The sequence below is a fragment of the Rhinopithecus roxellana genome, chromosome 13 (genome assembly GCF_007565055.1).
Source record: "Rhinopithecus roxellana isolate Shanxi Qingling chromosome 13, ASM756505v1, whole genome shotgun sequence".
Taxonomy (NCBI): domain Eukaryota; kingdom Metazoa; phylum Chordata; class Mammalia; order Primates; family Cercopithecidae; genus Rhinopithecus; species Rhinopithecus roxellana.
Window position 1 is genome coordinate 4,142,319 of NC_044561.1, and position 14,545 is coordinate 4,156,863.

At 45.9% G+C, this 14,545-nt stretch overlaps 1 protein-coding gene across 1 annotated transcript in view; it reads right to left on the reverse strand.

Moving 5' to 3' along the window:
• TCF20 (transcription factor 20) overlaps nt 1-14,545 on the reverse strand; it is a 110,836-nt gene that overhangs the window by 44,102 nt on the left and 52,189 nt on the right. Inside the window, 2 exon segments of the mRNA XM_010373015.2 lie at nt 5,033-8,683; nt 8,685-10,727. Coding sequence (XP_010371317.1) covers nt 5,033-8,683; nt 8,685-10,691 — 5,658 coding nt within the window. The 5' untranslated portion in view covers nt 10,692-10,727.

Genomic DNA, 14,545 nt, shown 5'->3' on the forward strand with positions numbered 1-14,545 from the left:
CTTGAGATCAGGAGTTCGAGATCAGCCTGCCCAACATGGTGAAACCCCGTCTCTACTAAAAATACAAAAATTAGCCAGCTGTGGTGGTACATGCCTGCAGTCCCAGTTACTAGGGAGACTGAGGCAGGAGAGTCACTTGAACTCACGAGGAGGTGGCTACAGTGAGCTGAGATCGCACCACTGCACTCCAGCCTGGCAACAGAGCAAGACTCATCTCAAAATAATAAAAATAAAAATAGAAAATAAAAATTAACCTAAAACGAGTTAACATACACTGTCAGGTAAAAAAAAAAAAAAAGATTAAAAATTTCCCAAGGGGGGTTGGAAAAATTTGGGAGGGGCACCTTCTATGAGAGGGGAATAAGCAAAGCCTCTCCCACTAGTAGGGCTATGCAGCCTTAAGGAATCCATGGCCACCAGATCCACCTTCTGTCACATCCCTGCATGCCTTTGCATTCCTTAATGTCTCAAAGGTGATCTGTACATACCAAGTTATACCCATACCCGTTCAGAGGCAATTACCTCTGTAATATCATTCATGTCAGAGGTCATTCTGATTCTCATCCACAATTATACCAAGGCAAACAAACAGGGGTCAATGCTGGACAGAAGCAAAGGGAACTGTGCAGAAATAAATAGATTCCCAAGTCCCACACTTGTGGGAAGGGAAAAAGGAAGGAAAGTAAAGGCCATTTTAAAATAAAGAAATGTTCTAGTTTTCGGCAATTTTCAGAGTAGTGTGACACAGGGAGAGGAGCAATGTCTCTTGAGGACTTCCCAATATTTTAATGTAACACTGTGCTTGTCAAAACACCTAATACACAGGTCAAAATGGATCTCTAATGAAATATACGTGGCTTTATCTTACATGATAGGATTAAGAGCATGCTCATTAAGCAAGACCAAAACTGAATGCATCTATCTGCTAAAACCTAATAAGATAAAACTAGACTCAAAGTATCCTGGACAATTGAAACATCATCTCTCAAATTAAATAAAAGGTAAATTAGTGTAATTTTAATTTGTCCTTGAGTGCACTGAGAGAAGTAGAATAAAAGCTAGGTAAATAAAAGCTAGAAACAGATCTTATAGTGATAGTGGTACATCAGCTCGAAGAGACAACAAGCCTTTTTTTTTTTTTGAGACAGAATCCTGCTCAGTCGCCCAGGCTAGAGTGCAGTGGCACAATCTTGGCTCACTGCAACCTCTGCCTCCTAGGCTCAAGCCATTCTCCTGCCTCAGCCTCCTGAGTAGCTGGGATTACAGGTGCCCACCACCATGCCCAGCTAATTTTTGTATATTTTTAGTAGAGACGGAGTTTGACCATGTTGGCTAGGCTGATCTTGAACTCCTGACCTCGGCCTCCCAAAATGCTGGGATTACAGGCGTATGTCATCACACCCGGCCTAAGACCTGGATTGAGACACAGGATCTAGAGATTTGCTGGGAATATTTAGCCTGATTGTTGATTATCAATTATTGCTATAGAATGCCTAAAAGTTTACACATAAAAACTGTGCTATGTTAATAATAATAAATGTTGAAATAACGAAAACACTGTCAGATGGTCACATACACATATGCACATCAAAAAGCAATAAAAAGGCTGGGCGCAGTGACCCACACCTGTAATCCCAACACTTTGGGAGGTCAAGGTGGATGGATGATCTGAGGTCAGGAGTTTCAGACCAGCCTGGCCAACATGGTGAAACTCCGCAACAAAGTGAGATTCTGTCTCAAAACACAAACAACAACAAAAAACCCACCAAATACTGTGACTTTCCAAGGAAAGCTGGGAAGCAAGAACTCAACTTTGGCAAGAGGATGATTAACGGATTATTTTGAGGGCTCAACTTTGACTAAAGAATTTTGTACTTTAGGGTCTTAAATGTTACACCCTCCTAGGATCTTTGCATTTTAAAATGTCATTGCATATAAACTTCTTAGGGGAAGTAAATCTTCTACCTCAAACTTGGAGTTTCACAGGGACGTTAATTATTAACAGTGATGTTAATAATGGAGAGAGGGAAGGAGGGAAAAATAAAAGACCATAATTGGGGGATTAGGGGACATAAGAGGAAAGGGCAAGCTCCTTGCGTGACTGAATTAAAATGTTCTAATTTCAAATATATATTTCACATTCAATATAATTTTTACTATAGTCTAGGGGCACTTCCTTTTTGCCAGGTTAAAAATAATATGGTAGACTATGAAACGTACAGTTGTACATCCATCTGATCCCTTCCCACAAAAAAGTGGATAAACTTGCAAGATAAACTCATGACAGCATGAGCAATGGGAAATTGGAAATAGGAGAGATGAAGTGAGTAACAGTGATTCTGTGCACTGAAAGGAAGTAGACAGTAATGATGAGTGCAGTGGAGGAGCCATTAGAAAGCCCGCCACTTTACGGCTCAGAGCTTGGGGAGGCCTCAGTAAGTGGGGGTGCAACATGGGGCTGAAAAATAGAGCATTAGCCCAAAGTTTCTAAGAGGAGTTAGATCCTTAATTCAACCAGGTAACTGTCCTCATCTACTAAAAACAGGTGGGAGACTGTCAAAGTCCACACACTGAATGATAAGCCCATATCCCCACCCACACAACCCTACATCCCCTTCTCCACTTGGCTTTTAGGATGCTGGCAGCCAAGCTTGCACCTCTAGACAGGAAATCTCAAGATTTTTCTCTGGAACAAAACAAAAAAAAATTTTTTTTTTTCCTCTGGGAAAACTCAACTCAGAGAAAAGACCTATATGCTGGCTGCCTTATTATTCTACGCAGAGGACTACAGGCTAGCAAGCCTGGCCCATACTGTAACACAGAGCTTCAAGCCATTTTTTAAAACGTCTCTTTCTCTCTTAAAAATATAAATCAAGGCCGGACGCGGTGGCTTAAGCCTGTAATCCCAGCACTTTGGGAGGCTAAGGTGGGCAGATCACCTGAGGTTAGGAGTTCGAGACCAGCCTGACCAACATGGAGAAACCCCATCTCTACTAAAAATACAAAATTAGCTGCACATGGTGGCACATGCCTGTAATCCCAGCTACTCGGGAGGCTGAGGCAGGAGAATCGCTTGCACCTGGGAGGCGGAGGTTGCAGTGAGCTGAGATTGCGCCACTGCATTCCAGCCTGGGCAACAAGAGCGAAACTCCATCTCAAAAAAGAAAAAAAAAAGAAAAACAAACAAACAAAATATATATCAAGACATCTGAAGAACCTCTAACAAGGAAAGAGAAAATAGGAAACAGACAAAGATTTTTAAAAATTACAATACAGGCCAAGAGTGGTGGCTCACGCCTATAATTCCAGAACTTTGGAAGGCTGAGGTGGGAGGATTGCTTAAGCTCAGGAGGTGAGACCAGCCTGCCTGGGCAACAAAGTAAGATGCTGTCTCTACAAAAAGTAAAAAAACTTTGCCAGGTATACTGGCATGCACCTGTGGTCCAGCTACTTGGGAGGATCCCTTGAGCCCAGTGGTTGGAGGCCGCAGTGAGCCATGATCACATCACTGCACTCCAGCCTGTGTACGGGCGTGAAACTGTCTGAAACAAAAACAAAAAACACATTATAATGTATTCAAAAAGTAAGAGAAACGATTACAGCCATCAACTAGGCTCTGATTGTTCTTTAAAAGTCAGTACATTCAGAGAAAAAAAAAAAAAAAGCTCTTCATATCAGGAAAAAAATAAGTAAATAAAAGACTAGAAGACTGGACGCTGTGGCTTGTGGCACATGCCTATAATCCTGGCACTTTGGAAGGCCAAAGTGGAAGGATTGCTTGAGTATAGCAGTTTGAGACCACTCTGGGCAACACAGTGAGACCCTGTCTCCGCAAAAAATATAAACATTAGCTGGGCATGGTGGCACACGCCTTTAGTCCCAGGTACCAGGGAGCCCGAGTTCGAGAATGCAGTGAGCTGTGATCGCACCACTGCATTCCAGCCTGAGTGACCAAAAAACAAAACAAAACACAAATATTAGATGATAAAGTTGAAGAAAGCACAGAGAAATCAGAACAAAAAGATAATGAGATAAAACAGAGGAGAAAAGATAAAAACAGAGGATCAATCCAGGAGGTAAAATGCCTTATATTAACAGGAATTATAAAAAGAGAGAGCAGAGAAAATGGAAATTTTCAAAGAACTACCACATGACAAATTTCCTGAACTGAAAGACATCAGCGTACGTAAGATCTCATAGAGTAGCCAACATAATCAATGAGGAGACCTAGTCAAGACCTATCATTTTGACATCTCAAGACCCTAGGGAAAAGGAGAAGATCCTCAAACTTTCCAGGAGAAAAACAGAACACGTACGAGGGATGAAAAATTAGAATGGCATTCTTCTCATCTGTAGCACTGGAAGCTAGAGGACAAACCAGGAACAATGACTGCAAGACAGTAAGAGAAAAATCACTTCCAATCTAGAATTCCACATCTAGCCAATTCTCAATTAAGCATGAGGCTAGGATAAAGTCATGCTCAAATATACAGGATCTTAACATTTTTGCATTTCCATGCACCCTTTCTCACAAAACTACTAAAGGATGATGCACACCCTTAAATGAAGGCCCACTTTAAGAATCATGAAGACATAGTATTGGGATTCAGGAAACAGAACATTCAATAGAGGACAGAAAGAAATGAAGATGATGATCTGCCCCAGGATAATAGCTATGAAGCCAACCCAAAGAATAAATATCCCAATTGGAAAGTGTGGGTTAGAAAAGATGTGGTCCAAGAAAATAAAAAGCAAATGAATACATGAGTTAGTAATCCTACAGAAATTAAATTTTTTAGAAGGAAATACAATCATAGTATGCTTCATAAGTTATACATTTCAAAAAATGAAAAATGATTTTAGAAGTCTACACAAATCTTCCAAATTACCTATTTCGTTTTCTGTCCATCATGTGGGGATAGGCGCTTTAACGAGGAAGAATAATCACGTGACATGTAAGAACAAAAACATGGGAGAAAAGGAACCAAACGAAATAAAAATCCCAAGCTGGTAAGAGATTTCTCATACTCACCATCTCTCTGGCTATTTCCAGCGCTTCCTGCAGGCCATAGAGCCTGCCACAAACCAGGTAGATTCCATTGGCCCAGAGAATACAACCCTCATGGACCCAAAATTCATTGCTGTCAAGAGGTAGTTCAGGGATTTGTAACTCCAGCTCAGGGCCACCGTCTGAAGTGGTGGGCACGGAAGGCTTCGAGTCCAAAACAGTCTTTTCACTGCTGCCCTCAGTGGCAGCTTTTTTACAAGGGAGCCCCCTGGACAGGGACCGAGGACCTCCACCACAGTCTTCCGAGCGGTGGCGCCGCTTAAACCTGGGGTGTGCGGCCAGGCTCCTCTGCTCCTTTTGCTGCTGCTGCTGCTCTTCCTCCTCCTCAGTGTCCGTCTTGGAACCATTAGAAGCACTTTTGTGCCGTACCTTAACTTTGCTCTGCATTTCTGTGGCCCTCTTAGGAGGCGGATTCTTCGGGAGAGTGGCTGCATAATCTTGGGGATAAAAAGGTCCGAAGAGGTCACCCATGTTCCGGTAACTGGCCCACTTGCCACACAGACAGCAAACCAGGTGCCCCATAACCGAAGACTCTGTCACAACAGGTCCCTGAAGCATAAAGGACGAGGCCGGGAGCGCCTTGCTTTCAGTGCTGCTAGGTGGAGGGGTCAGTGACCTCTGACCCTTCCTGCCCCTCACCAATTTGGTCTGTTCTTCTTCTTCAGCATTGATGATTGTACAAACGGCTCCAAGTTCACACTTATTTACTACATGGATGTAAGGGTAAAAAGACTTGTTCTTGGCATCAGTTTTATCCAGTGGCTGGGTGGCATACTTTAGTTTGATCTCAGGTTCTTGGGGTTCCACAATGGGAACTGCTTGTTTGGTTTTTCGCTTCCTTGGCTGGGCCCCAGGCTTCCTTCTCTCCCTCCTTTGCCTCTGTTTTTTTGGCTTTGGCTCTCCATCTGCAGAACCTTCTGGTATCTGTGGGGGCTGAGGGGGTGGAGGCGGTGGCTGCTGCTGTTTCTTTTGTTTATTCACACTACCAATGGGTCTCCCCTTCTTTTTTCCTGATGGGAAATATCCCTTTGGAGGGAAACCCTCTTGCTTGGGTGAAATCGTCACTGTATCGTTCTCTTTCTCTTCAGCCTTGGGGTTTGCCTCAGGGGCCAATATGCCCGCTGGAGGTACATTCTTTGAGTCTGGAAACATTAAAGGTGCTGTTCCACCCAGGGAACCATCTGGTCTCCCTTGGTTACTACCAGGCTTCTGTGAGGTTGTGGATGTCATGGCACCAGGGGGTTCCTTTCCGGCAGTAACCGTTTCTGCATGTGTCTCTGTCTTCACTTTGTCTTCCCCGCTGCCACGCCACTCTTCTGAAGACCTTGGAAGAGGTTTCTCAATGTGCAACTCCTGGTTTGCTGGACTGACTAGGTCAGAAGCCACCTCACCTTTTCTCTTCTCTATGTCAGCATCCTGAACAGCAACACTCCCACCTTCAGGAGGACCACTCTTCAAAGACAGTATATCATCAAGCGTAACCGTGTCTCCCCCAGCCTCTGCACTGTTCGAGGATGCGCTCCTCCTAATATTTGGGGATGTAATCTTCTGAACTATAGCTTCCAATTTCAATCCCCGTCCTTTCCGTGGGGGCAGTATTTTGGTCTTAGCAGGGCTTGTGAGGGTAACAGCAGGGCAGTTTCTATTATCTGGACTTGGAAGGTCCTTGGAGGAATCTCTCTTAGGGATAGACTTGATATCCTGACTGTGAGAAAGATGGGCATAGGAATTGAATGCTTTATCAGCGCCTTCTTTTGATGGGTGAAGGAGGCGACCTTTATCTTCAGTGCTACTGTTCTTTACATCTTGTGACTGTCTCTTACTGGGAATGGGAGAGATAAACGAACGAACACGCCTCCTCATAATTAAGGGGTTTTGAGAAGAATGATCCTCCTGGCCTGGAAGTCTTAGCATAACATTACTAGGTTTGGATGACTGTGTAGCCTCAGCTAGTCCATGTCCATCAGTCTCATGGGGTGGTCCATACCTTTTTTGACTGGCCATTCCTGGAGGACCGCTACTTTTGGCTGGAGAAGTTTGCCGAGAAAGATCCCAACAGGATTCTTGTAACTTCTGAGAGCCATGCTTTAATTCCATGCCCTTGTTAGGCAGACCATCACTAGACATTAGGCAGCGCCCAGCCTCCTGAGCGCTTGGGTCATGGTAAGTCCCTACCGGTGGGCCATACATCATACCATCTTTGTCATTTTTCAAAGGGCTCCGTACTCTGTCAAGAAACTGCTGCTGCCTTGGACTCTTCCGTGGCCCCTCCTGCCTGTGCTGTGCTGCAGCAATCACTCCCTGAGCAGAACCGCTGCTCCAGTCTTTATACTCCTCTGGTTGCTGTTGGTACATCTGTCTCTTATAATGCAGCTGAGAATTCAAACCTGCATTAGGGTCCCCATAAGCATGAGCCCGAGTATTTGTGTGATAAGCAGAGGCTAGGGTTTCTGAGTTGGGAGAAAAGGGAGCGTGTAAAGAACTCCGGTTGGCCCGCTCTGAAAAGGTCATGTGTGGATTCATGTGATGAGGGTCTCCCCCTGGGCCTCTGCTCCGCCCAGGAGACATTTTCAGTTTTTCTGCAAAGTCATGATATTGAGAAGGGGACCGACCCCTCATGCCCTCCCGACCACCAACTCTGCCAGGGACCCGCCGCATTGGCGTGGGTCTGCTGTCTTGAGGGCCGTAGTCTGAAAGGGAATCATGGGTTGCTGCTCCAGGGCTGGCATTGCTGCGGTAAGACTCATGCTTGATGCTAGAAGGATGGCAGTGGTCTCCAGATTTCTTGTTATTGAAACCAGCTTGGGATTTAGACTGTTCAAAGTCTTCCTCTTTTATCTGCCCGCTCTGGGATTTCAGCTTGGTTTCCATGGACACTAAACCACCAGGAAGAATGACCGACTGACTTAGAGTTGGATTGAGACGGTCATTCCTCCCAATTCTGGTGTCAGCACTCATGTGTCCCAGTGAGTGGGCCCCGGGGTCCCTGACAATCTGTCTTAGTGGAGAAATATCACAGATCACTGATCTTCTTTCAGAGAGGGAACCCCCAGGCTCATGGGCTGATGACTGAGACTCTATTTCAAACTTTCTGGGAATTGGATAGTCAGTCAAATTGATCTGTTTCATTTCAGGAGCTGTGCTGCTTGATTTCCTTTCCCAGGGGCCCCAGTGGGGATTTTCTAATAGAGACCCAATGCTTTTGTTCAGAAGGCCCCTGCTAGCTAATTCATTGGTTTGACTAACCAAGACATTGGGCCTTGTGGTTCCTTCTAGGCTACCAGCCATCCCCTGATGCTCCTGAGTACTCCTAGAGTATCTCCTGTCAGGGTGGTGGTGGTAACCCTGAAGCACTTCCTGCAGGAGGCTTGGGAATTTTTCATTTCTACCCTTTCGTTCCCCATGGCCAGTGAAATCCCCCTTTTCTTGCCCTGTAGGATACTGAGGAAAGCCACTGACATTTCGTGGCACAGCTGACCCGAAACTATCTTTGTAACTATAGCGCAGACTTCCAGGAGATTTGCTAGGCTCAGTTCTGCTTGTAAAACCAGGGCCCGCTGCAGAGTGGCCACTCTGGCCATTTCCTTCTCCGTTATGGTTGGAGTTGTTATCGCCTATTCTTGTTTCCTTTGCTCCCTCCTCCTCCTGGAGGCTCTGGCTGGGGAAGTGATGCATGACTTGTTTCCTTTGCCCCACCATTGCTTGGTGGCCTTTGAGTGGCTGCAGGATCATCCTCTTGGGAGCCTTTATCTTGCCCACCAGGCTTTTCTACCCGACTTGTCATGGCTTCCCGGGAGACAATCACCCCAACTGTCTTCTCATTAACCTTTGGGTTCCCGTCGGACAATGGCATGTCCTTAGCGCCTGGTGAGGTGGCCTCTTCTCTTGCGGCAGGACTAGCATTGAGTCTGGCCGGTTCATTCTGAGCACCTTGTGCCGGTGAGGAGCCAGCTTTCTCAGAGGCTCCACCCTTGTAGGTGGTGTCAGAGCTGGTGCTCTGACCACTTAGTTGCCGCACTCTCTCACCTTGATCCTCCGAACTGCTGGAGCAGCCTCCATCTAAAGACTCTGCCATAGGGGACTTCAGCTGTTCCTCAGGTTGTGAGGAGCCTTCAGAGTTTGTGCAGCTATCTGCTTTCTTGGAAGATGAGGGCCTCTTGGAGGTCTTCTTCTGAGGAGTGAGGGCATCAGAAAGTAACATGTGCTGGACAGTGTTAGGAAGATTGGCCACTTGAGTACTCAGAGCACTCAAACTACTCAACCCAGGATCTGTCAGTCGCTTTTCTGGTACCCCTTCTAGTCCAAACCCTTTGAAGCCTGCGGCATGAGAATTAGGACTGGGCATCATTGATGGAGTTGGACTGAGTTGAGGCATCAACTGTAAAATTCTGTTTCTGGAACCCATAGGCACACTGCCTTGCCCACACTGGAGATTCTCCCCAGTCTGCATGAGAGGAGATGGGGTAGAACTACAGCTTGGAGACTGAACCACAGAGGCAGCTGGGGAAGGGTTAGAAATGGGGCTGAAGTTCTGGTGAAACTGCATGGGGGACCTCACAGGAACCTCAGGTTGGTTGTACTGCCCCACCTGGCTTTGCAGGGGCAGCTTGGTGGCAGTGTTGGTATACTGCATCACATGCTGAGGAGGGTGTTGTTGTTGCTGCGGCTGCTGCTGCTGCTGCTGCTGCCCCTGTTGGGTCCCTTGTGGAATCTTTGCCTGTTCAAAATTCTTCATAGATTGAGGCTGATAGCTGTAATTGGACTGTGTTCCATAAGCCTGTGCATTTGAACCCACACTGTGTCCTTCATACTGAGATCCAGCATTCACACTGTAACTGCCATCATAGCTCTGTCCAGACTGGCTAAAACGCTGTGGTGAAGGGAAGGAGGAGGAGGAGGAGGAGGAAGCAGAAGACTGATAGTGTTGGCCAAACTGACCCACTCTTAACTGGTAACCAGCAGCAGAGGATGGCAGAGTTGAGGGCCGCTGCATTGGCTGTAGATGGGATGAGCTGGATGCTGGTTGGCCAGTGGCCTGTGGCAGGGGCTGATGGGACTGGTAAAGCTGTTGTCTCAACTGCTGGACTTGCTGCTGCTGCTGCTGGCTGGAAGCCTGCTGTTGGTACTGAGCACTCCCTGGAGAGAAAGGCCCTGTGTAATCCTGCTGATAATGTGACACACTGCCAAGGCCAGAGTGCTGTGCTTGAAACTGGCCCACATGACCCTCACTCCCATACTGATTGCCAAAGCTGCTCCCCTGGGGGGGTCCATAGCTCTGCACAGGCCCAGAAGGCCTTCGCTGAGGAGGCTGTGGGGTTCCTGTAGTCACAGGGTCTTTGTTGCCTGCCATGTAGTAAAAATCTCCAGCCTCTTTCCTGAAACCCTGGTAACCTTGATGGCCAGAGGTCTCGCTAGCCATCGCTGCCGCAGCAGCTGCTGCTCCTCGTCGTCCACTACCACTGCCACTGCCACTGCCACCACTACTGCCACCTGCACCTCCAAAATTCTGGAACATCTGGGCCTGACGAGGGCTGAACTCTTCTATCCGGGATGAACCGTGTACCTCCTGTGGGTAGCTTTGCTGGTTTCCGTGGTAACTGCTTTGCTCCCGAAAGGACTGCATACTGTTCAGCAGCACAGCAGCAGGCCAACAGCCCTCCTAGAAATAGAAGAAAAGAAAGAAAAACATTAGACACGCATCTCCTCGGTACAAATCAAGTCTAGATGATGGAGGGGATAAGATGATTCAGATGTCCAGATGAAGCTGACTGGTTTGAATTTCGTTTTTTTTTCTTTTTGAGACAGTCTCGTTCCATCACCAAGGCTGGAGTGCAATGGCACAATCTCGGCTCACTGCAACCTCTACCTGCAGGGTTCAAGCAATTCTCCTACGTCAGCCTCCCGAGTAGCTGGGACTACAGGCACGTGGCCACGATGCCTGACTAATGTTTTGTATTTTTAGTAGAGACAGGGTTTCACCATGCTGGCCAGGCTGGTCTTGAACTCCTGATCTCGTGATTTGCCTGCCTTGGCCTCCCAAAGTGCTGGGATTAGAGGTGTGAGCCACCGATCCTGATCTTGAATTTCATCTTTTATATTTTACCCTATCCACTTCTGAAAAAAGAGTAAAGAGTAAGACAAGAATCTGTAGTACAATGAAAAACAGCACCCTGAGTGCATAAAACCCAACATAGCAAAAACATGTATGTCTTATACATCTAATAATGCCTTCATTATTAGACAAATGAGCTCCCAAACTCAACCAGATTAAAATATGGGGCTGTGTTATTACTGTCAATGAAAAACAGCAGTTTTTCAATGAGTCTTCCAGTTACGGCGGGGGGGGGGGGGGGGGGGGTGGAGTGGGTACGGGGTAAGAAAAACCAAATTTCTTTTTTTATTTTTTAGACAAGGTCTCACTCTGTTGCTCAGGCTGGAGTGTGCAGGGGCACAGTCATAGTTCACTGCAGCATCAAACACCTGGCCTCAAACGTTCCTCCTGCCTCGGCCTCCCAAAGTTTTGGGATTACAGGCATAAGCCACTACTTTTATTTCTTTGCTTTCATGTATTAGGGTGATCACTGAACTGCGGGTTTTAACACTGGCTGCTGATCGCCACTCCCCAACACTGAGAAACAGAACTGGCCAGAGAAATGCAGCGAATTCCTTCTATCCAAGTGCACATTTTTGCAGGTTTACTGTAATTGCCAACTACCTGTGATGACTGGTGACTCCAGGACACTCAGCCCATATGGGTTCCACACAAACTTTGAAGTCATCCTCTTCTTGGCGTAAGATTGTGTCTAAGGCACCCTTCTCTCTCCAGCACTTTCCTTCAGTTCCCAGGTACAAAGGGCTAGACTTAAGCCAGTGAATAGCAGTGACTATTCTTCCAAATTATTTTGGGTAAAAGTTTTAGCACCTTTACCCACCATGTGGTATTTTTATTTGCCAATTTTTAAACTCACAGTTACTACTGGCCATTACTATGAAAGAAGAATTAGAAGCAATCATCTTGGAGGACAGCAAAAAACAGAGAGGAAAGCAGGAATTCATCAAGCCTCGGACCCAGACTCTTTCCACCAAAGTTATCTGACTGAGCCACCGCTTTGTATTACCTTTTCTGATCCCTCTTAATCAAGCTGATTTTTCCCCTTTTTCCTGGGCCTGTCTCCTCAGAGTCAGAGATGAACGGGACAAGGCTAAATTGCTCCAAATGACTTTAGAACCAATTTTAAAAAACAAGTTCCGAAACACATATGGGGTAAAGTGAGGTACTAATAGTTTAGTTTAGTTACAATGGTTTATGAAGCTAGTTTCCTAGCTTCCCTGAAGGGGAGCTGAAAGTGAAGTTGCCTGCAGGAAAGTCAACAACCCTTTTAAAGATAAGTCAGACTCATCCTCTCCAATCCCTGAAGTGGCTCCCACCTCATTCTTGGGGAAACTGGTCTCAAAGGCCCCGGCTCCCATCCCATGACCTCTCTGACCTCCTCCCCCCCCTACCACTTCTCTGCTCTAGCCCCACAGTCTCCTTGTTCCTGGAACAGGCCTACCGCATATCTACATAGGAACTCTGTTCTCACCTGCACATTTTTCTCCCAAAGCCAGACAGCTTGCTCTCCCTTCCAGTCTTTGGGCAAGTATCACTCATTCCCTGGTCATTCTAGTAAAAACAGCTAGCTCCACACTTTTTCCCTGGCTGTAACTCCCTCCCCCATTTTATCTCCTGCCTGGCCCCGTACTTACTCCAAACAAGACACATATATGCTACTTGTTTACTGTCTGTCTCTCCCCCGACTAAAATGTAAACTCCATAAAGGGCAGAGACTGCCTGTTCCTTGTTGTAATCTTCACGTCATCACATGGGAGGCTGTGTGAATGATTAAACGGTGTAAACACTAGGTCTCAGAGAACTAGGCTAGAACTCACATATTCAGAGATGGTGCTGTGGGAGTGACATGACAGAATTGTAGAAAGTGAAAACAGAATATGATCAACCTAGAAGCAGAGTTGGAGGATGGTGAAGACCTTGCCTGTAAAATCCCATGGGTCCAGTTCTAAGGGAAAGACCCAGCTTGAGTCCACACGAGAACTGTTAAGACTTCAGAAAGTAAATATGGATTAGAGCAGAAGATGGCCAGTAACCCCAAATTCTAAAACCTTGACCCACATCTTGAAATATCGTTAAGTCTAAAACAGCTAGACAAGGGTCTACTTCCTTAAGTTTGATTATATAGTCACGTGACCCAAAACCATCATTAAATATTCCTGTAAAATAATGTCAGAATCTAAAGGAAACAACTTCTCATCCTATTCAAAATGCCTCTGTTGCTTCGTTCCAATGAATCTGCAGGGCAGTAGGTAATAGCTATTCAAACAGTGATGATGATGCTTGACACTGTTCCAGCACTTCACATACACTAACTCATTTAATCCTCACAACACTAGCATGCTCGTTTTACAGATGGGGAAACAGAAGCAGAGTTCACAAAGCTCCTAGGCAGCAGGGCCGGGGGCAGGCCATGTTCTTAACATTACACTGCCCAGCGGGTCTTCCACACGGTCAGTAAAAGATGCCAGTTGCCCTGTCAGGTCGGCCTTCAAAAGTGGGTAGTCACCCACAATAAATCTGTCCCTTCACTGCCGCCCTCTCACAAGGACCTCCATACTGTTCCAGCTGGCTCTTTACCTCCCCCATCATTCTTAGAACTATCAAGAGCAATTCTGTCTACACGAGTATTAATTTTTTCTGCTTGTGATGTGCTCCTGCTCTACTCAGTGCCAGTGGCCTTCTCTAGATAAAACAAGGCTGAATGGGGGCTAAAATTGAACAAAAACATTAAAGTTAGCAGTTTAAACTAATGAAAAGTTTTCTCAAGAGATATTCTCTATAAAAAACTATGTTACATGTTGTTTAATTAATCCTTCTGGAAATAAAATCAGGCTTCTGAAGATCTGAGTGTATAAACAATGTTGCCACTTGCTCCATATTCTTCCTAAATAGGAGCCACCAAGAGCTAAAGGCCATTTTAAACATCAGCATATCAGGCCTCAGGCTGCCCTACCTCCAGACACGGAAAACAGATACAGGAAGGACTCCTTCTCAGGTCTGTTCTCAGCTCTCCCAGGCAGATTCCCTATCCTGTATGATACCCCTTTCCCTATTGTTATGGTTCTACTTTATGGAATAGAAGAAAAAAAAAAATTCAAGGCCAAATACATCCTGCATGGGTCCAGTCACGCTAAATATTTAGTATACATGAAGCACCTGAGTACTAGAAGGTGGTTGCCCAGGTTTACCTTTTCTAGGAATGCCAAGAAAACCAATTAAGAAAACCAAGTAGTATACACCAACAACAGAAAACGTAAACCTGGAGCTATAAAATAAGTAACAGGCTGGGTGTGGTGGCTCACACCTGTCAATCCCAGTGTTTTGGGAGGCTGAAGTGGGAGGATCGCTTGAGGTCAGTTCAAGAC